The following is a 22,085-nucleotide window of genomic DNA, read 5'->3' as shown; positions in this document are numbered from 1 at the left end:
TTTTAAATGCATGTGGTCTAATTCATGATTAATCCCCCTCACTTTTTCATGTCCCATAATTATATGTTCAAATCATCTATGTCCACACTTAATTTGTATCTGTTTTGATCTTTTTATTTTTTAAAGAGAGAGGGTCTTGTGTTACATAGACGGGAGTACAGTGGTGTGATCATAGCTCATGGTAACCTCAAATTCCTGAGCTCAAGCCATCTCACGCCTCATCCTCCTGAGTAGTTAGTACTACAGGTGTGTACCACCACTCCCAGCTAATTAAAAAAAAGTTTTTTATAGAGATGGGTTGTTGCTGTGTTGCCCAGGCTGGTCTCGAACTCCTAGCCTCAACTGATCCTCTTGTTTCGGCCTCCCAAAGAGCTGGGATTACAGGTGTAACACCATGCCCAACTGTTTTGATCTTTTGATTTCTGAGAGGATGTTAGTTTCCAATTGTGATTGTGGATTTGTATGTTTCTTTTTGCCTTTTTGTCCTGTTGGTTTTTGCTTTCTATATTTGAAGCCCTTTTTTTTCAGTTGTACTACTGTATCTTCTTGTGTTTTTTATTAATATGAACTCATTGATAAATTTTATATGAATACATTTAGTTTGAAATCCTTTCAACTTGAGTTCTAGTTTGTCTCATGTCAATACTGCCTCATGTAATTTTCTTCTTTTTATTTATCTGACATATATTTCTAAGTAAACAGCAGCTATCTAGACTAGACTAAGACCCAGACGTAAGAAAAAAGGCAAATTTAAATTATTTACAATTTTTCCTCTAACCCCTTTCTCCAACACCACCAATCCTCCATTCCTGGATATTTGCTAACACTTCTGCCAGCAGGGAGAGGCTTTTGCAGAAGGGTCTACATTTCTGTCTCTGCTTTCAGTATCTTTTTTAGGATAAACAAAAGTACTGCTACCCAGCTAGTGCTGTGGATGGCAAGCCACCCAGGTGCTCGGGCAAGAGACTGAAGGCACAAGCTGTTCCAGTATAATAAAGAAAATATAGAGAACAAGAATAGTTATACTAGAAATAGAATATAGATAAGATTATATATGAATATGATTAATCATTAGTTTTTAACACTACTCTTTATTCCAATATTATAATAATCTCTGTTCTACAATTTAACCTAGGAAAAACCAGGCCATACAGAGATAGGAGCTGAAGGGACATGGTGAGAAGTGACCAGAAGACAAGAGTGTGAGCCCTCTGTCACGCCCGGATAGGGCCACTAGAGGGCTCCTTGGTCTAGCGGTAACGCCAATGCCTGGGAAGGCACCCGTTAACTTAGCAGACCTTGGTCTAGTGGTAGCGCCAGTGCCTGGGAAGGCACCTGTTACTTAGCAGACCGGGAAAGGGAGTCTCCCTTTCCCCGGGGGAGTTAGAGAAGACTCTGCTCCACCACCTCTTGTGGAAGGCCTGACCCGCAGCCATCTGGAGGCCTAAACGTCTCCCTGCGATGCTATGCTTTAGCGGTCACGCTCCTGGTCCACTTTCATGTTCCACCCTGTACACCTGGCTCTGCCTTCTAGGTAGCAGTAGCAGAATTAGTTAAAGTATTAAAATCTTTGATCTCTCCGAGAAATGCATAGAAGAAATAACAACGTAAGCTGTCCCCTCTCTCTCTCAGCCTCAGCTACCAAATAGGGAAGGACACCCTTGTCCGTTGGACACGTGACTCGTGTGACCTTACCTATCATTGGAGATGACTCACACTCCTTACCCTGCCCCCTTGCCTTGTATGCAATAAATAACAGCACAGCCAGGCATTCAGGGCCACTACTGGTCTCCACATCTTGGTGGTAGCGGTCCCCTGGGCCCAGCTACCTTTTTTCTATTTCTTTGTCTTGTGTCTTTATTTCTACGATCTCTGGGCTCTGCACATGAGGAGAAAAACCCACAGGCCCCGTAGGGCTGGACCCTACAAGTGCAGCAGCTTTCCCCTATGTAGCGTGCCTTAAATTTCATTTCTGCATTAATGATTTTATTACATCTAGTTCAGAAACGAGAAAACTAATTTTACAGGATAAATACCTATAGGAGTGTGGTTTGTTTCTAGGTCTATATTCTTAGGAGGTATGAGATCTCCATCTTGACCTCTCTGCATACTGTGAGGTTTCAGACCCCATAGTGCCGGCTCAGTAAATGTGAAATTTGCATTTTGGCTGTTCTCCTCAGTATCTTTCCCCCTCTAACTTGTGGAATATATATGTCATGTATTACTAGAAGGACACCTGGATAGAATTTTAAATAACAGTAAATCAATTCAAGAGAAAGTTACTCCCTGCTTTTAGTCTTTCAGTTCCTTGGATGATCATGGAGAAATCCTCTGTGTGATTTTTTTTTTTTTTTTACATTTCTCAAACACTTGATTATACCTCCCTCCTCCCTTTTTATAAACAATGAGCTAGGCTCAAGTTCACTGCCTTCTTGGTAGGCACCAGAATTGAGCTAGAATTTAGTACATTTGTTTTTCTTTTGTTTTTTGATAACTTTTTTTTTAACAGTAACTGTTGATTTGCCACTGAAAAGTAGTGATTAAATTTTGCCTTACAAATTTTTATTTTAACAAATTAAATGAGTTTTAAAGAAAAATATTAAATACAGGTAGGATAAAAGGGTGTGACAAAATTGAGATCCTGATACGTATGGAAGATTGTATGTGCCCTGGTTGAGAAGGTGGTATAGGAGTGAGTGAAACTTCGGAGGTACTTCTCCGGCATTCCAGGCTTTTCATTTATTTTTGTTTTGTCTATAGTACTGACCTCTTTGTTAACAAGCATTTGTGTTTTGTGCAGAGAGCTGTGTCCTGCAGATACCGTGAAAAACATAGTGTTCTTCCCTTTGTAGTCTTGGTAGGGAAGACAGGATGTGCCTGCAAAACACCTGGTGCAAGTGTGTACCATGGTAAATGCTATCAGAACAGCAAGGACCTTGTGTTGTCAGAGGAGGCGGAGGTCATCTCTGGCTGGGGGCTTGAGGCTTGGCTCAGGCTTATGTTTTATCCGAGGCGCCTTTCTCCCTTTCATTTTGAATCTCCCTTCCTAAGTCTACGTAAATTTTTTGGGGAAGGGGCATTTCTTTGTAGCTGTTCCTCTAAGAAGCACTGTGTCCAGAAGAAAGAGCATCACACTGGCCCTCAGAAGACAGAGTGGCTGCCAGAGTTCTAGTTCTAGCACACCTGTTTTCAGCTGGATAACTGCTTAATTGTTTCAAGTCTCAATTTCTTCATCTTTCTTGGTGATGATAAAACCCCGTGTCTTTCTTGCTTCATAAGGCAGCCCATGTTAGGGCCATTTGTGATGTTCATTTGCTTATCAATATTATCTTCATTCTATTATTTGTATTTGAGATACTGATAGGGATGATTTTGAGGATATTTTAAGTGTTTAATTATTTTTTTTCCTATTTTTTTCTAGGTCTTGATGCAGAACTTTATTATGTGAGAAATGACCTTATTAGTCACTACGCTCTATCCTTTAATCTGTTAGTACCGAGTGAGACAAATTTCCTGCACTTCACCTGGCATGCAAAGTCCAAGGTAAGAGAGTGGCTAACCACAGACATCATGACAGGGTCACCCAGCCACAGAGGCAAGGGCTGTGTTTGAGGACTGGGCTGCTGTCTGTACCGAAGGGTCCGCAGGTGATGTGATATAATAGTACTGAGTCTTTTCAGATTTATATTTCAAATATTTGGCCTATTCCTCTAAAATTTCTCAAATCCTTTAAAACGAAGGTGGCTATCATTTAATTGATTAGCACATGACACAACACTTAACATCCTTTTAGGCTCTTCAAACAGAGATCCAGACCTAGCTTGAAAAGGGTACGGATGGACCCAATAATGCCTGTGCTGCTGTGGTGAAACGATATGGGTGTAGGGGTGGAGATTGGTAAGATAGGCTTTTTAGACATGTTGGACAGAATGGATACAGTTCTCCTACTCATGGAGAAACGGTGTAAGAAAGGTACAGCAGATGCAGCCACCCATGTGTCCTGTGGTGAGGCTTCTTTACCCATAAGGGCTAAACCCAATTACTTAAGAATCTCTTGCCTGGGCTACTTGTTGCTGAATTCTTCACATTTCCTCTGACTGCCTGGGTCCCTCAAACATGGTAAGTTTTCTCCTAAGTCAGAGAGTCGGAGGCTGAGCATGGAGGTGCCATACCCAACCAACTTCAGTTTCTTTTATCAGGTTTGTATGTAGGCTTTTGAATAGGATTTTATTTAGGAAATAAAAATAGTCTTGCTACTATAAATAAGAATACCTATTGTAGAGGTTTTTTTAAAAGTATTATAGAGTAGTGTCTGTCATAATATTTGCTGCAAGTTATTTAGATTGGCCATTTTAATATAGATTTTAAAAAATATTCATTTTTTTCTACTTAGAAAACAACAGTGATTATTGGGAAAATTCAAATATTACAGAAATGTTTTAAGAACTGTAAGACTAGGCCTGGCGTGGTAGCTCACACCTGTAATCCCAGCACTTTGGGAGGTTGAGACGGGTGGATCACGAGGTCAGGAGATCGAGACCATCCTGGCCAACATGGTGAAACCCCGTCTCTACTAAAAATACGAAAATTAGCGAGGTGTGGTGGCACGCACCTGTATTCCCAGCTACTCAGGAGGCTGAGGCAGGAGAATCACTTGAACCCGGGAGGCAGAGGTTGCAGTGAGCCGAGATCGCACCACTGCACTCCATCCTGGGCGACAGAGTGAGACTCCGTCTCAAAAAAAAAAAAAAAGAAAAAGAACTGTTAAGACTTTGTAGTTCTGTACTCAGAAGTAATTGTTTATAGTGTGGTATAACTTCTTCAAGGTCCCCTTTTTTCCCTGTTTAAACAAAAAAGGGATTTTTAGACATGTATGTTGAACAGTACTTTTTCCCCTACAGAATAACTTATCTAGGCATCTTTGTTTTTCTCTCACTCATTCTCTTTAGTGGTTTTATAATATGATATTGTATGGATGTATGCTATATTGCTATCTGTAAAGTACCTCGTTGATGGGACACATGGATTTTTAATAGCATTTTATTATTTCAAACAGTGCTTCCCTTCACCATTACACAGTTTCCCTCATTTCATTTTATACGCAAAATCCAGGTAATGCGATGATGAAAACAATTGATAGTTCATCTTTTATTGATGTTTCTACCTTTGCTATTTCTTTTATTTAAAAATTTTTCAATCTTTGCTTTTGATAAATATAGAAACACAGAAAAAAATGTGTTAATGTGTATCCCTGTGTGTATACATGTACATATATATGTGTGTGTATGTATATAAATATGTTAAGAACATCTTTGTTCAGAAGTTTTTATGCACTTGTGGCCTTATTTCTGAATAGTAAATTACTTCTGAGAAGTCAAGTGGCTAGGCCAATGTGTGTGCGTCTTTAAAACTTTGAAAGATACTGCCAAATGTACCAGTGAATAAGTGCTTATTTTTGATCTTCATTTCCTAATACCAACTTTTAAGTATACTTGTTTGCCTTCCAATCTCCCCCTCCCTCCCCCTCCCCATATGTCAGTGTGTATTTTCTAAGAAAAAGGGCATTCTTTATACAACCAAAATACAATGATCAAAACCAGGAAATTTGACATTATTATGTTATTATCTAATCCACAGTAGTCACATTTTATCAATTATCACAACAATGTTCTTCATAGCTAATTTTTTACTAGTTGATATCTCTTAGTTCCCTATCAGTCTGGAACAGTTCCATAGCCTTTCTTTGTGTTTTTTGACCTTAACATTTTTGAAACTTACGGGCCAGTTATTTTGTAGAATGCCCCTCAGTTTGCGTTGTCTGAGGTTTCCTCATGATTAGACTCAGGAATACCTCTTTGGCAGTGATACCACAAAGGTGCTGTCCTTCCCAGTGCACAAGGTGCCAATTTGGCCCATGACTGGTGGTGGTAACTCTGAACACTCTCATGACTAGATTTCTCCCGTCAAGTTTTTCATTTTATAGTTAGTAAGCAATTTGTGGGGAGATAATTTGAAACTATCTTTTAAAAAAATCTCATTCCTCATCATCCTTTCAACCACTACTTTTTGCATCTGTTTTTGGAACTAGTTTCGTATTTCAGCCTGTCAGGTGTGGTGAGGGTAGTGTGTTTCCTCTCACTGGAAGAGGTCAGACCTACACTGGATAACCATTCAATAAGGCTGTTACAGAAGGAATTCAAGTATTTGTGGAGTGGTTGTTACTGAATTTTAAGTTCCCTTGCAACTCTGAGGTCCAGTGTTTCTGTGAACATCTTTCAGGCAGAGAAGCTTCTTACATTCTCCAAAAAGTTGATAGCTAATTCTTTGTTATTATTCTTATCTTTGATGTTGATACATATAAAAACAAATAATAAATGTATTTCAAAAGGTGAAAGGTTTATTAGAGAATTCTGTTCTAGGTACTTCTATTGACTTTGAACAGAGTGTGAATATTTCTGGGCACACTTAGGAAAAAAGAATGCTGATATGAGAAGGTTTCCTGGGCAAGTGTATGGGTAGTGATTTGTGAGTACAAAGGCAATGTGGGAAGTGGCAGTCAGGACTGAACAAAATAAAACCTTCTTTTACTGATTCCTTTAAAACAGTTAAAATACACTGTTTGTTATTTGGAGTGAGCTCAGGGCCCTGATGTTGCTGGTAATGGGTGTCTGAGTCTTAGGAGCCTGTTACAGGGGTATGTTGGAGTGAGAGAGAGCAGGTAGGAGGGACTCAGGTGAATATGCATGTTTGAAGGGGAAGCAGTGTTAGCATGGTACATTTTGGGTCAGGAGAAGCCTTGGTATAGCTGTAACTGTACTCCCATATCATTCACATTATTTTATAGAGCATAATTTCTAAGTTACCTCTCTGGCAGGTATAAATATCATTAGTGCACATTTGGGCTGCCACTGCTGGTAAGATACTCTTTGTGAGGCAGAAGTTTCCTGATTTTTTTGGAGGGTATGACCATTTATTTTCATGTCCAGGCCAGAAATGTAGAAGGGATCCTAGTTTCCTTCTCCTGCACTTTCTAAATCTAGTTGATTCTCTGTAATAATTACATCTTGAATTCGTTTCCGACCTCTCTTGTGACCCAATGCCTCACCCTTAGTTTGGGCCTTCATTGTTTCTTGCTGGATTCAGAAGTGGTCTTCTAACTGGTCTCCTTTCCTCTGGACTGACCTCTTGTTGCACCCTCCACAAAGCCACCTTAGGCTTCTCTGTTGCTACTGGAATAAAGCTCTCGATTTCATAGGAGGCCTTTATGATCTGGTCTCAGCCTTTCTTTTCTGCCTCCTATCTAGCCAGTCATTTAGTGTCATTTTTGTCTGTCTTGGAATTTCATGAATGCCCTGTGATCTGTCACAGTGCTGCTGTTGCCACAAATGCTGTTTCTTCATTCTTTACCTGAATAACTCCTGTTTATCTCATAAAGCTGTGACCTGGTGTCTCCTCTCCTCCAGCTGTGTCAGGTGCCCTTTTCTGTCTGCACAGTGCCCTTCTCTCTCATAGCCCTGGTTATACTTTAAGAATATTGTAATAGTTGATTTTCTTTTCTTTCTCCCTCCTACTTGCTGAGCACCTTAAAGGGTATCCTCTGTGCTTGGTATAGCATGTGGTACTAACTGCAGAAGAGATGTGCAGGTAGAAGCCACAGGGCCCAGCTCAACAAATGGGGAACTTCTGAGCAGTTAGGGCTTTTCAGAGTTAGGATGTGCGGCTTTAGGAGTGGTGACTTTCCTATTTCTGGAAGTGTGAAAACATATAGGCTAGGTACACTCGACAGTAGTTGCACAAATGGGATTTTTCAGATATTTTACTGGTAATAGAGTGAGGTTATAAGTTTGGAAAAATGAGTGGGTTGAATATAAACCTAAACTGATTTCACAGGTTCATCTGTAACAGGTATAAAATTTAGAGGAAAGTAACCATCTATGTTTTTTTAGTAAAAAACTAAGGAAATACGTCTGTGTTAATCTAGTTTCAGGCTTCAGCCACTATTGCGGTTCCCAATTCTAGGTAATAATCTCTGGTGATTTTAGCACATTTGATTACGTTTATTTATTTTAAAAATTAATCTTATGAGTAGATAATATATGCACGTAGTAAAAATTAAAAAAGCATAAAGGTTATACAGTGAAAAATAAGTCCCCTGCACCTTCTAGTACCATCCCTGAGCAATCCAGCCACTTATTTCCCCTTGCCTGAGTCAGCCACTGTTGCCTGATTCTTGTCTTTCCTTTAGAAGTAGTTTGTGTGTATATAAGCATCCATGCATATATGTATATATACATCTTTCAACAACTAACATACCACATACTTTTCTGCAGTTTGCAGAGCACTGAACAATATCCTGGTCAAGGATCTCTGTCACTTGATACAGAGTTGTACTTTTTCCCCCTTCAAATGGCTGTATTACTTACTATTATATGGTTGTACTTTGGTTATTGATCAGTTCCTGTGAGGAAATTAAGACCCAGATTTGGAAAGGGACTTGCTTAAAGTAGGAGAAGTAGGGTTAGAGGAAGCAGAAGGTAGAGATGACCTGAAATGGGAAAGTCACACGTGAGGGCAGGGGAGGCTTGATGAAGGGTTTGTCACCTGATCATTTAACCCTGAGGTGTAATCATGAACTTTCAGAAGGAAGGCCATGACTCTAATACTTTATCAGAAACCGTCGGTTCTTGCTTTTTAAGGTTTTGCCAGAAGATGAAATATTTGCTTCCAGAGATCTGCAGGCTCCCTGGTATATGTCAGTTCAACATCGTAGATATTTTAACATTAGTTTCACATATCACAGCTTCTGGTAATAGTGTTTCTCAGTGTTTACACTGTTTTGTCTTGCCGCACAGATTGTGGTCTCTTCAGAGGCTTGAAGCTGTCTTACTCTTAGCACATAGGTCACACATGCCTTAGTGAGTGCTCAGGAAAGACCATTGTGTTAATTGCATTTTGAGTTGGGAGTAGAACTCTGGTATTGCTTCTTTTTCACAAGACTACACGCTTAAAAGCAGGCTACTGAGAGGCTTTAACAGATAATTAGTTTCTTCTGTATTCCAGAACATTCCCCGATATCCAGGAAAAACATGTAACTGTGTCTGTTAAGTGTCAGTAGCTTTTTTTTTTTTTTTTTTTGAGACAGAGTCTCGCTCTGTCACCCAGGCTGGAGTGCAGTGGCGCTCTCTCTGCTCACTGCAACCTCCACCTCCTGGGTTCACGCCATTCTCCTGCCTCAGCCTCCTGAATAGCTGGGTCAACAGGCGCCCGCTACCATGCCCAGCTAAGTTTTTTGTATTTTTAGTAGAGATGGGGTTTCACTGTGTTAGCCAGGATGGTCTCGATTTCCTGACCTCGTGATCCACCTGCCTTAGCCTCCCAAAGTGCTGGCATTACAGGCATGAGCCACCACGCCTGGCCGTCAGTAGCTGTTCTAGATATCTGAAAAGCAAACATTTGCCAGAATGTAGCAGCGTATTCCCACTACCCACCCTTACCCCATGGCTGTTCTCTGCTTTCAGGAATTCGTCATCATTTTCTAAGAGTTGCAGGGAACTTGTCCAGAGTTCCAGCAGGCACTGCTGGAGGCCAGCGGCTGTGTCCTTTGCAGAGTGAGGTTTCTATGAGAAAGGCATTACTTCTAGTAAGTTCAGAGAAATTAAAAGGCTATTTGGCTGTAGACAAGTGTATTCACTTTAAATCTGTACTCTCTGTGTTCCAGAAGGAAATGGCTTTACTTACCAACTTCCTATTTGTAATTGCCATTTGTTTCCAAGTAAGGGAACATAAGCAAAAATGTTTATTTTTCAGTTTATTCAAATGTTTATATTTTTGGTAATTTCTGTTTCTTTTTTTTTTTCTTTCCTTTTTTTTTTTTTGAGACTGAGTCTCACTCTGTCACCCATGCTGGCGTGCAGTGGTGTGATCTTGGCTCACTATATCCTCCGCCTCCCGGGTTCAAGTGATTCTCCTGCCTCAGCCTCCGAGTAGCTGAGTAGCATGTGCCCACCACCATGCCCGCCTAATTTTTGTATTTTTAGTAGAGACGGGATTTACCATGTTGGCCAGGCTGGTCTTGAACTCCTGGCCTCAAGTGATCCACCTACATTGACCTCCCAGAATGCTGGGATTACAGGTGTGAGCCACCACGCCTGGCCTGTAGTTTCTTTTCTGAAGTATTTTGGCTCACTCTACATTCTGATAAACCACTGCTGTTCAAATTTCTTTGTCCCAGTAGACTGTACATTTAACTTTTGAGCAGATCTGTTTCTTTAAAGGATGATTGGCAAGTGAGAGTCCTTACAGATTGATACATGCCAAACTAGAAAAAATTGGACTTCAATAATTGGCAATTTATTCTCTAATCCCAGAAACTGCAGTTTTAAAATTTATATCCTAAAGACTGCAGAGGGAAAAGAGGACTACCTTGTGAATGCCTCCCATTTTTAGACAGTTCCTCAAAAAAGGAGCCAGCAAGCAAGCTTCCACAGTTTCATGCTTCATGTGCCTCTAAGCTGCTGATAGGACCAAAGGGGCTGCCTTCTCAAATCTCCTCCTCAGCCCTTTGCACCTCTCCCTGTGCCCTCACTGGCCAGCTACACTCACAGCCTCATTTCCTTCCCTTCTCTCCTCCTTTTCACCTTGACACACTGAGATGCTCAGGTGCCAGTCTTAGCCGCTTTTTTAACTGCATTTAGGGCCCTGGACCCCTTTGCCAGACCCTCTCTGCTTACTTTGGGGTTCTGGTCTCTGCTCTGCTGCTTCTCTCCTTGTGATAACTGAGACCTAGAATAAAGGAGACAGCAAGTTTCTGGGGAAATAGTAAGTGTGGCTTTGAATTTGTTAAGTTGGAAGGCTGTAGGATAATTCGGTAGATTTGCCTAGTAGGTAATTGGACACTTGAGAGGGATTGAAGGTAAAAGAGAGTGAGAGAAATTGACGATTAAGATATCCCATCAGTGGTGAAATGGGCTAGAACCTAGTGTACTAGGAGAGAAGGATTTACATTTGGAGAGGAAAATGAACCTTTCCTTGGGACTAGAATGAAAAGAATAGATGCCCTAATAGATCTGCCAGGGTGTTGAAAAGAAAGGCAGAAATGGGGTTCCTCTGTGCTAGTGGAAAGGGACAAGAACATTGAGTGTGAGGAGGTGGGGAAGGCCTGTAAGGTTGGAATAAGACTAGGGAATAGAGGGTCAGTGAGGAAGGGATTGCTGAGTGGAACTAAGGGCCTCCCCTGAGACTGGAGGTCATTGTTGTGTAAGAGCTCCTTCTCTGTAGGATGGATTTCCTTCAGCAGTGCTGAGCGGCAGGAGTAGAGTAAGGGGTGGTCATGATGCTAGAGCTGCCCTTTGAGGGTTTGGAAGGAGTGAACCAGCTGAAGGTGCCAATATGACCGTCAGTAATGTTGCCTTCTTTAGGGCTTGGGCTGTGGAGAACATGAAACTAGGTGTTCATGGCTATACTGGAGAGAAGGGAAGTGGCTTTAACTGGCTGCTGCATCCTGCTACGAACACAGCCCCTGGCTTATGAATGTGCCTCATAAATGTTGGCTGACTTGGAGTGATGGAATCAGAGAACTGGTTTTGTAGGAATCAGAGGTGGTGATGGGATCTTTGATAGAATGGCATTTTTGCATTTGTTTTGGTTATGAAGTAATTCTTTAGTGTGTCAGGATATTGAATACTGAATATTGAAGCCAGGGAGAACATGGCAGGAGACCAAGGCCTCTGCAAGTCCTGTGTGGGTCATTGGTGTTGATGGCATGAAAAGTAGCCATTATGAGTAGAAGCTGTGAGCTTTGGCCGGGCGCAGTGGCTCACACCTGTAATCTCACCAGTGTGGGAGGCCAAGACAGGTGGATCACTTGGGGCCAGGAGTTCGAGACCATCCTGGCCAACATGGCGAAATCTCGTCTCTACTAAAAATAGAAAAGTTAGCTGGGCATAGTGATGTGTGCCTGTAGTCCCACCAGCTACTCGGGAGGCTGAGGCAGGAGAATCGCTTGAACCCAGGAGGTGGAGGTTGCAGCGAGCCGGTATCACGCCACTGCACTCCAGCCTGGGTGACAGAGTGAGAATCGGTCTCAAAAAAAGAAGTTATGAGCTTCAAAGTAGAGGGGATTTGCATGAGTGCATGAGGAAGGGAGGTCTGGGAAGGACCTAGTGATCCTAAAGAGTGCTGACCCTACTGTCTAGGCCCTGAGGGTCAGGTGTTGTAGGAACTGAATGATAGGCAGGGGAACAGATGACTTCTGAGGAAAGCCAGGTTGTGGGAGAAGGTGGTAAGACATTTGTGAAGAGGTAGAGAGTGTAGGAGGCTGTTCTGAATAGGGAGGTTCTCAGAATGGGGAAAAAACAGAAGGCCTGCAACAATGTTCTTGACAGACCCAGGAGGGTTTGTGTCAGAATCCCTGGGGCCAGCAGTGGGCTGATGATTATGGAGAAGTGCAGCATGGCAATAAGGTGGCTGTTCTGGAATGACTGCTGATGCCGCTGATGTCAGAGGAGACTTGTGCCAGGCTAACAGTTAGGTGTATTGCATTAATGATCTTATTTGATCTTCATAACATGTATTACCCTCATTTTACAAAATATGGAAACTCAGAGAAGTTACTAATTTACCTAAGAGTCACATGGTCTCATGGTTCCAAACCCAGTTGCTGGCGGTGCTGATTTCTTTTGTGCACCTACCCTTCATGTATGGTCCTGTTCAGAGATAGCATCGGTGTAGGGATGTATAATGCATTCTTTGATGTTGCTGGAAAGCTTGCTCATTCCCTGCCCAAACTTGCTTGGCTGTGGCTCGCTAGCACCCCCTGGTGGCAGCAATGGTATTGTGATATGCTAAGGTGAGTGTGAACACTTCCTAGCCAAGGTACCTCGAAGTCACTGATGTGCTGCAGCAAGAACATTTCCTTTGTTGGGAATGTGGCACTTATCAAACACAGCCTTTGACAGTTGTTTATGTACCTATCTTAACTGCAAAGGAAGAGTTTAATGTTTGCATACCCCTACAGTGTTTAGCTAAGAGACTTTAAATAGAGTGTGAAAGGAGAAACCCCAAGGGGAATCAAATTCTGGACTGAGCCCGTCTTATTCATGGGTAACAACGCCTTCCACCTTAGCCCAAGCATAAGGGCCATCCCTTCCCTTATATCTGGGATGATACTCTTTCCCTCTTTTCTTTCATCTTTATTATGTACCATTTCATTAGCTTTTTTCACTAGCATATATACATATTTGAATATCTCATCTAAAAACAAAGAAAGAAAAGCTTTGGAACACCCCCCACTTCACCATCTGTCTCCCATTCTTCTATTTAAGTTTCTTGAATAATGGTTTATCAAACGTCTTTCTTCTCACTCTTTTCCCAACCTGCTGCCTCATGGCTCTGCAAATCTCAGTCTGCCACCAATGATACCTTTTATGACCACTGAATGAGAGAGGGATACCATAGTTATCAAGAACCTGTGGGCAGGGCAGAGAGTGATGTGAACTGTAGGGCTTCATTGAAGGTCTTGATGCTGGCAGCCATTCTGAATTTCAGTTATTGCTTTGCAGTTTGAGCTGCTTCTTTTGTGAACTCTCCATAGCAACAGAGCCATAATTATTGATGCTGATTGGTTCTGTTAAGCCACATTGGGTAGGCCAAGTATTGATAGATAATATTGGTGTTTTAGAGACATCTCATGGGTTGCCTGTCTTCCCTTCTGGATTCTGAATCACTTGAGAAGTAGATCCAGAGGACAAATGGGGATCTAAACATGAACTTTCTTTTTGGTGAGAGCAAGACTAGAGGATGTGACTTAGATATTCTATGAGAAATCTACCTTGGAATCTGCTTGTTGTGTGAGTGGGTCTGCAGAGCAGACCTTCTTCCACCAGCCACAAGGAGGCCCTCCGAGCTTGGCTTTCATTTATCAACCAGAGAAGGCATTGGTAGCTATTTATGGTCTGTCAGTTACATATCTCACCGCTTTGGTTCTTCATATCTGGCTGTCCATGGCCTCTGTCAGTGCTGCATAGTCCTCAGCAGGATTTCTGACACTAGATGGCAGGTTTTATGGAAGAGTGGTGGTCCTGTTCTGGACTTAAAATGGAGGGTGGCTTACTAGGTTGAATTTTTATCCAATTGAAAATTCTTAGGACTGTTTCTGACAATTTGGATTTTTTTATAGCTAGATTATTTGTACATATGAAAGTCTCATCCATTGATTAATGAGCTAATTAATGAAGTCAAGCTGATAGTATCCTTCTTGTTATCACACGTCCATTTTGTTTATTTTTGTCTATTTTACAGGTTGAATATAAGCTGGGATTCCAAGTGGACAATGTTTTGGCAATGGACATGCCCCAGGTCAACATTTCTGTTCAGGGGGAAGTTCCACGCACTTTATCAGGTAAGAAAGATTCTTTAAAGACAGAGTTAACATACTTTTTCAACTGCATCCCCTATGGCCCCAAAACAGAAGTTTACTGATGTGTAGTGTGTATTACTTGATAGGCATAAGATGTATGAGTACTGTGAAAAGTAATTTTTGTAAATATTTGCACTGTGTTCTTAAACCATTCTCTCTTTTCTGTCCTTCTGGAACTCTCTGTGCTCCGCCCTCCCTGTCTCCTTTTCTGCATTGCTGGTACTTAACCTCCACATGAGTCCCTGTGCCTGATCTTGTTTCGCTTTGATTAGGCACCGCATTTCACCCTGTGGCCCAGATGATCTTTGCACGGTCATATTTGACCCTGTGACGTGAAGCCCATCAGTGCCCTCCACTCCCATCAACTGAACATTCCAGACTCACCACCTTGTGTCCTGGATCCTTTACCATCTGCCGCTGCCTGCCTGTCTAGCCTTGTTGCTGCATTTGCCCCGGAGTTCTAGCAGTTCCAGACTACATGCAGTTCTGATCTTCAGGCCTTTCCATGTGCTGGTCTCAGTATTTGGGATCATCTTTTCCTCTTTCTGCTTGTGAACTCCTTTCTATTCATCCTGCTCATTCTGCAAGACTCAGGATCTGCACTTTTTCCTGCCACCTTCTCTTCTTTCATTTGTTAACTTCTATTCTTCCTACCCCTTAGAACCTTATATTTAACTGTTTTTGCACTGATTACATTATCTAGCAATTCCCTTGATGCTTAGCATAGAGTATGGTGCAGGATAGGCACTCAGTACAGAGTAAATGAATAAGTGTCTTATTTACACCAATTTAACTGCTTTTGAGCTAACTTCTTAGGCTGTTGAAGTTGTGGTATTTGTAAGAAATGGAAATTTTTAAAAATTGAAAGTATCAGCCACAGTAGTGTTGTGAAACTTTTTCTGGCAGTCATATTCATGTTATCAGTGACATACATTAAGCTTAAAGAAAGCACAGGAAGGCTGCTTAAATTTTTATGGGCAGTAAAGGCATTTAGAAATGCCCATATCTTTAATGCACTCATACAGATGGTAGAATGATATGTTTTAAATTTGTAGGAAAAGAATCTTAAAGATTGGGGAAAAAAATTATATGCACTGAAGTCTGTTATCCCATTGTTACAATTATGGATTAAAATCAATTTCTGTTGAGAAAGGTGATAACTGACAATTTATCAGATTCATTTACAGGTTTATGTTTAATCTTGTTATTAAGAGCAGATATACTTGCATTTTGGTAATGAGTTGTCTTTCCATTTGATCATGTAATTTCTGTTGTTACTATTGCTGATGTGTCTGTTAAGGTTTGCCTTATGATCCTTCAGCTTTAGTGTACTGGAATAGCAGGACTTATTAGACAGTGGTATATTAAAAACAATGAGCAAAAGTTGAAAACAGTTATCTCTTCATTGATGTCTTGGTTTGTTCTTTAATACTAACTTTTATATCCATAATGAATTAAATGCTTAATGTCTAGAGGTGTGGTAGTCTGAAGATCTCTAAAAACTTTTGTTTAGTTACTTTATTTAAATGTATTACTTTTAGTTTTCTTGCAGCAAAAATAAGTAATTCTAAAATGTTTAAAAGAATCATTTTGGGGCATTAATGTTGATTTTTAGAAAATGTAAAATATTTTTCTTATCTTTTTTAAACAGTGTTTCGGGTAGAGCTTTCCTGTACTGGCAAAGTAGATTCTGAAGTTATGATACTAATGCAGCTCAACTTGACAGTAAATTCTTCAAAAAATTTTACCGTCTTAAATTTTAAACGAAGGAAAATGTGCTACAAAAGTAAGGAATTTATTTACCAAAATATGTTTTACGTGTTGTGAGAAGGTGAAAAATAGAGTTTGTTGTTTTTTCACAGATTTAAGTATGACCAACTCGTGATTATAGTTGCAAGTGAGAAAAGAGCACTGGCAGGTGAAGTTTTGTGATAACCCCAGATAGTTGGTAGCCAAGAATCTCACTCAGGCCTCATTCAGTCCATGCTGTCTCAAATCTTTTGTCAGAATTGCTAAGATGTTTTCCATTAGGAATAGTGCTAAAATGGTTGAAGAGGTAAAGAAATAAGAAAAATCTATTGGGACTTCTGAGTAACTATGTTAACTGTGTTTCCCTTATCGAGTTACTTTTATGCAGAAGCATTGCTCTCGGGTGAGATAGACCTGGGTTGGAATGACAGCTCTGCTCTTTTCAGGATATTGATACAAGTTACTTAACCTCTCTGAGGCTCAGTTTTTTCATCTGTAAAATGGGCATAATACCTGTTTCACGGGTTTGTTGTTTTTTACGATTCATTAAATCTAGCCTAAAACTTAGAATACCTGTGGGTACTTACCAAAGTTAGTTCTTTTTGGTTTTGAATTATCTGTTACTGAAGAAATTGAGTGGATATGAAAGAGTTCCAGCATGCTAGGTCATAAATCAAAAGAATTTTAGAGTTCTCCTTACAAGTTTAGTCCAACCCACTCACTGTAAGTTCCACAAAGCTACAGTGACCCAAATTTACAAGGTCACGTAGGTAGAATTGGTTAGTATCTAAGATGGGGGGGAAACATCCTTAAAAAAAAACCTCCCAAACCCTGAGTGCTTACTGTGTTCTAAGTGCTTGACAGGTATTACACCTGTTTAATCCCTACAGCAACCCTAGGCAATGGGTTCTCTCATTGTCTTCATTTTCCGAAAAGGAAGCTGAGCTTCAGAGAATCTAGCTTGCCAAGATCAGATAGCTAAGTGGTGCAGCTAGGATGCAGACCTGTTCTCTCAGCCTCTTTGTTAAACTGTCTTTTAATAAATTTCTCAGTTGAAATCAGTGCTGAGTGTTATGAAAACACCTAAGGCCAACAAGTGAGTTGTAATGGCTAATGTCTGGGTACATGCCAATAAAAAAGCTGCACTACATTTGAATAGACATTTTAAGAAAGAAAAGTTAGCATCTTTCAGCTTTAGTGTTTTGGTACAATTTTCAATTCTACTATATTCAGTTATGTACCAACTTCCATGTAATGTTAAAGACAAAGGAGATTTCAGAGACTCTACTCCAATGTAGTCATTATATATTTGATATAAGGAGATTGGACCCTAGGCCACCTAGGCTACCACAGCTAGCCAGTGAGGAGTGTAAAACATTCAATTCCTTATCCTCAGAGAGATGGGCATGACTGTACCATGGTGCTTCATCTGTTACTCTTAAATAAGGCAGAATGATAACCAGACATGGTGTGTCCTCTGGATCCCACCAGTGCTAATATCTGCTAAGGTTAATGATCAGCTGATACTCAAAATGGTCACATACTTTCTCCATTTTCTTTAATATGTGTGTGAAATTAACATTAAAATTCTGTGTTGGAGTAATTTTCTATTCTGTTTTAGACTTAAGTTTTTCTCTGGCCCTCTGTATTTGTTGGTCATGGTTTTGGCCACCCTAGTCACCCAGTTCAGGCTCATGACTCTTACTTTATTATGTAATCCTAATGTATTTACTTATCTGGTTTTCCAGCCTACTATATTTCAAAAACTGTCTGCAACAGAAAACATATCTGTACTATATGGAATGTTAGTAGGTGTTACTAGCAAGAAAAGTTTCCTTTATCATATGAGGATGGGAATTATGGGTTAGACAAGTTTTGTGACCCATAACTCCTTTTAGTCTTTACATTCTAATGTTCACTGTGAAGCTCCAAAGAGACACCTATAGTATGTGGCTTTTCCCGAACTTCTTGATCATAGGAACATTTTCATTGAGCATCTAGAAGTAACACCCTTTGGCTAACAGTGGTATAGATTATTGATTGGTGACTGTAGTGGTGATTATCAGAATAGTAATGTAGCTTTCATTATCTTGCAACAAATACCTGTTGTTGAGTTCCAGCAATATTCTGATAATTATAGTAATTAAAGATTTTCATGGAAAAGAGAATTTCTAAAGCATCATTTATCTCCTTTTAAATTCAGAACTTGAAGAAGTAAAAACTTCAGCCTTGGACAAAAACACTAGCAGAACTATTTGTAAGTGTTACTGTATTATCTTTATCCATTATTAGAAATGAAAAATGGTTGTCTGCATATAAACATGATTGCATGAAGCTTGGAGGCCTCATGGTTTCCAGTTTGTCAGATGATAATGACACCATGCTGTTACTTTGCTGGTGCTTTGTAGACTGGTGGATAGGTCATGAAACTGTTAGAATATTGAATATTTTGAGAACTAAAATTTATACGTATTTTGTAACGAGTAAGCTAAAAAGTTTTATAAGCAAGAATATCATATATTTTTGAGTAGTCATAATTAAAGTATGACCATGAAATATGTGTAAGATCTTTATTAGCAGAGGGTTAGAAAATCTGACTTGCAGTGTGGACCTAATCTTAAGCTAATTTCATCCAGGTGAAGGTGTAAGCTTAAAGATATTATGTTACTTAAACCTACAGAGCAGATATGCAAAGTAGATATTTATTTTTTGGTATTGGTTGTGTTTAGATATTATTACAAACTTCTTTTTTTTTCTGACATGAAGACATTGTTGGGTCTTACTCTTCTTGTGGTAGTGTTAATAGCAGTATCTTAAAAGGATACTAGATTCTCTTCATGCAAGTAGACTTTAAAAAATTGGTTTTGAAAACTTCAAGTATATAAAAGTTCAGAGTACGCTTTGGTGAACTCCCGTGCGCCCATCCCCCAGCCTCAGTAATGATCAACAGTTTGCCATTGTTCTTCCATTGATTCCCTCCTTTTGTGGTTGGTTAGGGGTGGAGGAGAGTATTTTCAGGCACATCCCAGGCATCAGATTATTTCACCCATAAATATTTCAGGGTGGATCTCTTTTAAAAGGGCCTTTTAAAAAAACCCCACAATCACCTAATACCTATTCATTTTGATTTATCACATATAACAAAATTAACAGCAGTTGCTTAGTATCTCCAATAGATAGTCCATGTTCAAATTAACCCGATTGTCTTTAAAATGTCTTTTTTTTCCGCCTGAATCAAGATCCAAATGAAGCCTACACAACTGTTGGGGTGATATATGTTTTGTATTAATCAGAAACCACCAACCCTTTTATTAATATTATTTATTTATTGAAGAAATTATGTCATTTGTCCCATAGAATTTCCCACATTCTGCATCTTCCTGAAATCATTGAACATGTTTGTTTGTTTGTTTTTTTCTGTAAACTGGCAGGTAGATTTCGTACTTGATTAGATTTAGAACCAACTCTTTTGGTAAGAATAGTCCATAGATAGTACTCTGTGCTGCCTATTTTGTCTGTTCATCACCTTGGGAGGCACAGAGTATCTGGATGTCCCAAGGGGGAATTTTTTTGCCTGTAAAATAATGTGACATATTGTCTACTTGCTGGAATATTTCTGAAAAGAAAGAAAAAAACATTTTAAAAAAGTCACTGTTGCCAAAGTTTACTTTTAAAATTCTGGTGACTTTGCCCATTTCTTTTATGGTAGTAGGATATTACTTCTCACAAAGAGCAGTATTGCATATTCTTGGCCTCTGTCTGTGTCTTCCTTGCTCCCTCTCATCTTCCCACCCTTTCTATTTATTCATCCACCCAGTACCTATGGAGAGTCTGTGGTGTGTTAGGTGGTATGACTGAAGCAGAGGACTAAACTGTGAGCAAATAGATCCTGTCCTCGGGGGTTTATAATGTAGTGGGAGAAATAAGACAAGGCAATATAGGCAGTGATAACAACATAGCATGGCAAGCTATGATAAGGCAAGCACAGGGGATTTGGGAACCCAAGGATAGCTTCCTGAGAACAGTGACGGCTCTCCTGAGAGCTGAAGGGTGACCAGGTGGTGGCAGATGAAGGGTGAATGAGGGAATGGGAAAAATGCATAGGAAAGCCTGGAATTTGGAGGTAATTGAGCAGGGCGCATCTAGAGGGATCTGCCCAGCATAGCCGTATCCTCGGCTCTGCTCTGGAAAGTGCTTGGGACAGCACTGCTAACATATGCCTCCAGAATTCAGAATTTTTTTCTGCCCCTCCCAAGATTGAATGGCTTTCCCATGGCATAAGGTAATTCTTGATGAAAGTCATGTCTTCATTCAGGCTATAGCCAAGTCTAGCTGCCCTAGAAGTCATTTGGTCTCTACGTTAATCTGTTCTGATTTATTGTTTGTTGATTGACAGTTTAAATTTTAGAAAAGCTTTGTTTCTTCTTATTTCCATGTGTTTTTGAAAGCTGTAAGTTTTATCTTTTATCCTGACCTATCCCCAGAACTCCCAACTTGTATATCTGTCAGTTTAACATCTATGCATGGAGATATGAGGTACCTAGTTAGTAGACTAGGTACTCCAAATTTAACTTGGACAAAACTCTTGATTTTCACATCCCCAACCTGCTTATTTTTATCTTTGTAAAGTTACCCTTATCCAAATTATCACTTAAGCCAAAACTTTTCATTCTTCTTTTTCTTTCTACTTTGGTACAATCCATTAGTAAGGTCTGTTGACTGTGTCCCCAAATCCATTTACTTCTCATCTTCACTGTGACACTCTTGTCCAAGCCAGTGCTGTCTCTCTGAATTACTCTGGTAACCTTCTAACTTGTTCCCTGCTTCTGCTCTTGCTCCCCTACACGGCATTCTTCACACATCATGCAGTCATTTTTTGTTAAGTGACCGTGTGAAATTGCTTTGCTTGAAACCTTGCAATGATCCCCCATCTCACTTAGGATAAACACCAAATGCCTCAAGTTTTGTGCAGTAGGGTTATGATGTGAGTACTCGTGATCAAATCTTTCATGAATCTCCAGTCACCCCAGTTCTGCTTGTTTGTATCTTCCACTCTGCCTGCTTATGTCATCTGTATCTTTCTGTGTGTTTTTTCTCAGTTTGCTTCTGTGTGTGTGTATGTGTGTGTGTGTGGCTGTGGCTGTGTCATTGGGTTATTTTCCCTGTTGCTGAGGCTTTCTTTTTGTTTGTCTCTCTTATTTATTTGTTAATTATTTTTTAGATGGAGTCTTGCTTTGTTGCCCAGGCTGGAGTGCAATGGTGTGATTTTGGCTCACTGCAACCTCTGCCTCCCGGGTTCAAGTGATTCTCCTGCCTCAGCCTCTCGAGTAGCTGGGACTACAGGTGCGCACCACCACACATGGCTACTTTTTGTATTTTTTTTCAGTAGAGATGGGGTTTCACTATGTTGGTCAGGCTAGTCTCAAACTCCTGACCTCAAGGGATCACCCGCCTTGGCCTCCCAAAGCGCTGGAATTACAGGTGTGAGCCACGGCACCCAGCTTGCCTCTCTTTTTAAAATAATATAAAGCTTTTTAATGATTGCCATTCTAACTGGTCTGAGATGGTATCTCATTGTGGTTTTGATTTGCATTTCTCTGATAGCCAGTGATGATGAGCATTTTTTCATGTGTCTTTTGGCTGCATAAATGTCTTCTTTTGAGAAGTGTCTGTTCATATCCTTTGCCCACTTTTTGATAGGGTTGTTTTTTTCTTGTAAGTTTGTTTGAGTTCATTGTAGATTCTGGATATTAGCCCTTTGTCAGATGAGTAGGTTGTGAAAATTTTCTCCCATTATGTAGGTTGCCTGTTCACTAAAAAGTCAGGAAACAACAGGTGCTGGAGAGGATGTGGAGAAATAGGAGCACTTCTACACTGTTGGTGGGACTGTAAACTAGTTCAACCATTGTGGAAGTCAGTG

General features: G+C 40.2%; 1 protein-coding gene across 2 annotated transcripts in view; it reads left to right on the top strand.

The window, feature by feature from the left end:
• The window catches only part of RYK (receptor like tyrosine kinase), a 94,044-nt gene that overhangs the window by 25,179 nt on the left and 46,780 nt on the right, over positions 1 to 22,085 (top strand). For both annotated transcript variants that reach the window (XM_054482083.2, XM_054482082.2), the window contains exons 2-5: positions 3,422 to 3,543; positions 14,299 to 14,398; positions 16,068 to 16,202; positions 18,369 to 18,422. In XM_054482083.2, the coding sequence (XP_054338058.1) occupies positions 3,422 to 3,543; positions 14,299 to 14,398; positions 16,068 to 16,202; positions 18,369 to 18,422 (411 nt within the window). The remainder of the gene's footprint in view (positions 1 to 3,421; positions 3,544 to 14,298; positions 14,399 to 16,067; positions 16,203 to 18,368; positions 18,423 to 22,085) is intronic.

Source organism: Pongo pygmaeus, chromosome 2, assembly GCF_028885625.2.
Source record: "Pongo pygmaeus isolate AG05252 chromosome 2, NHGRI_mPonPyg2-v2.0_pri, whole genome shotgun sequence".
Classification (NCBI taxonomy): domain Eukaryota; kingdom Metazoa; phylum Chordata; class Mammalia; order Primates; family Hominidae; genus Pongo; species Pongo pygmaeus.
The sequence above is the reverse complement of the archived record's forward strand: the minus strand, read 5'-3'. Positions and strand labels throughout refer to the sequence as shown.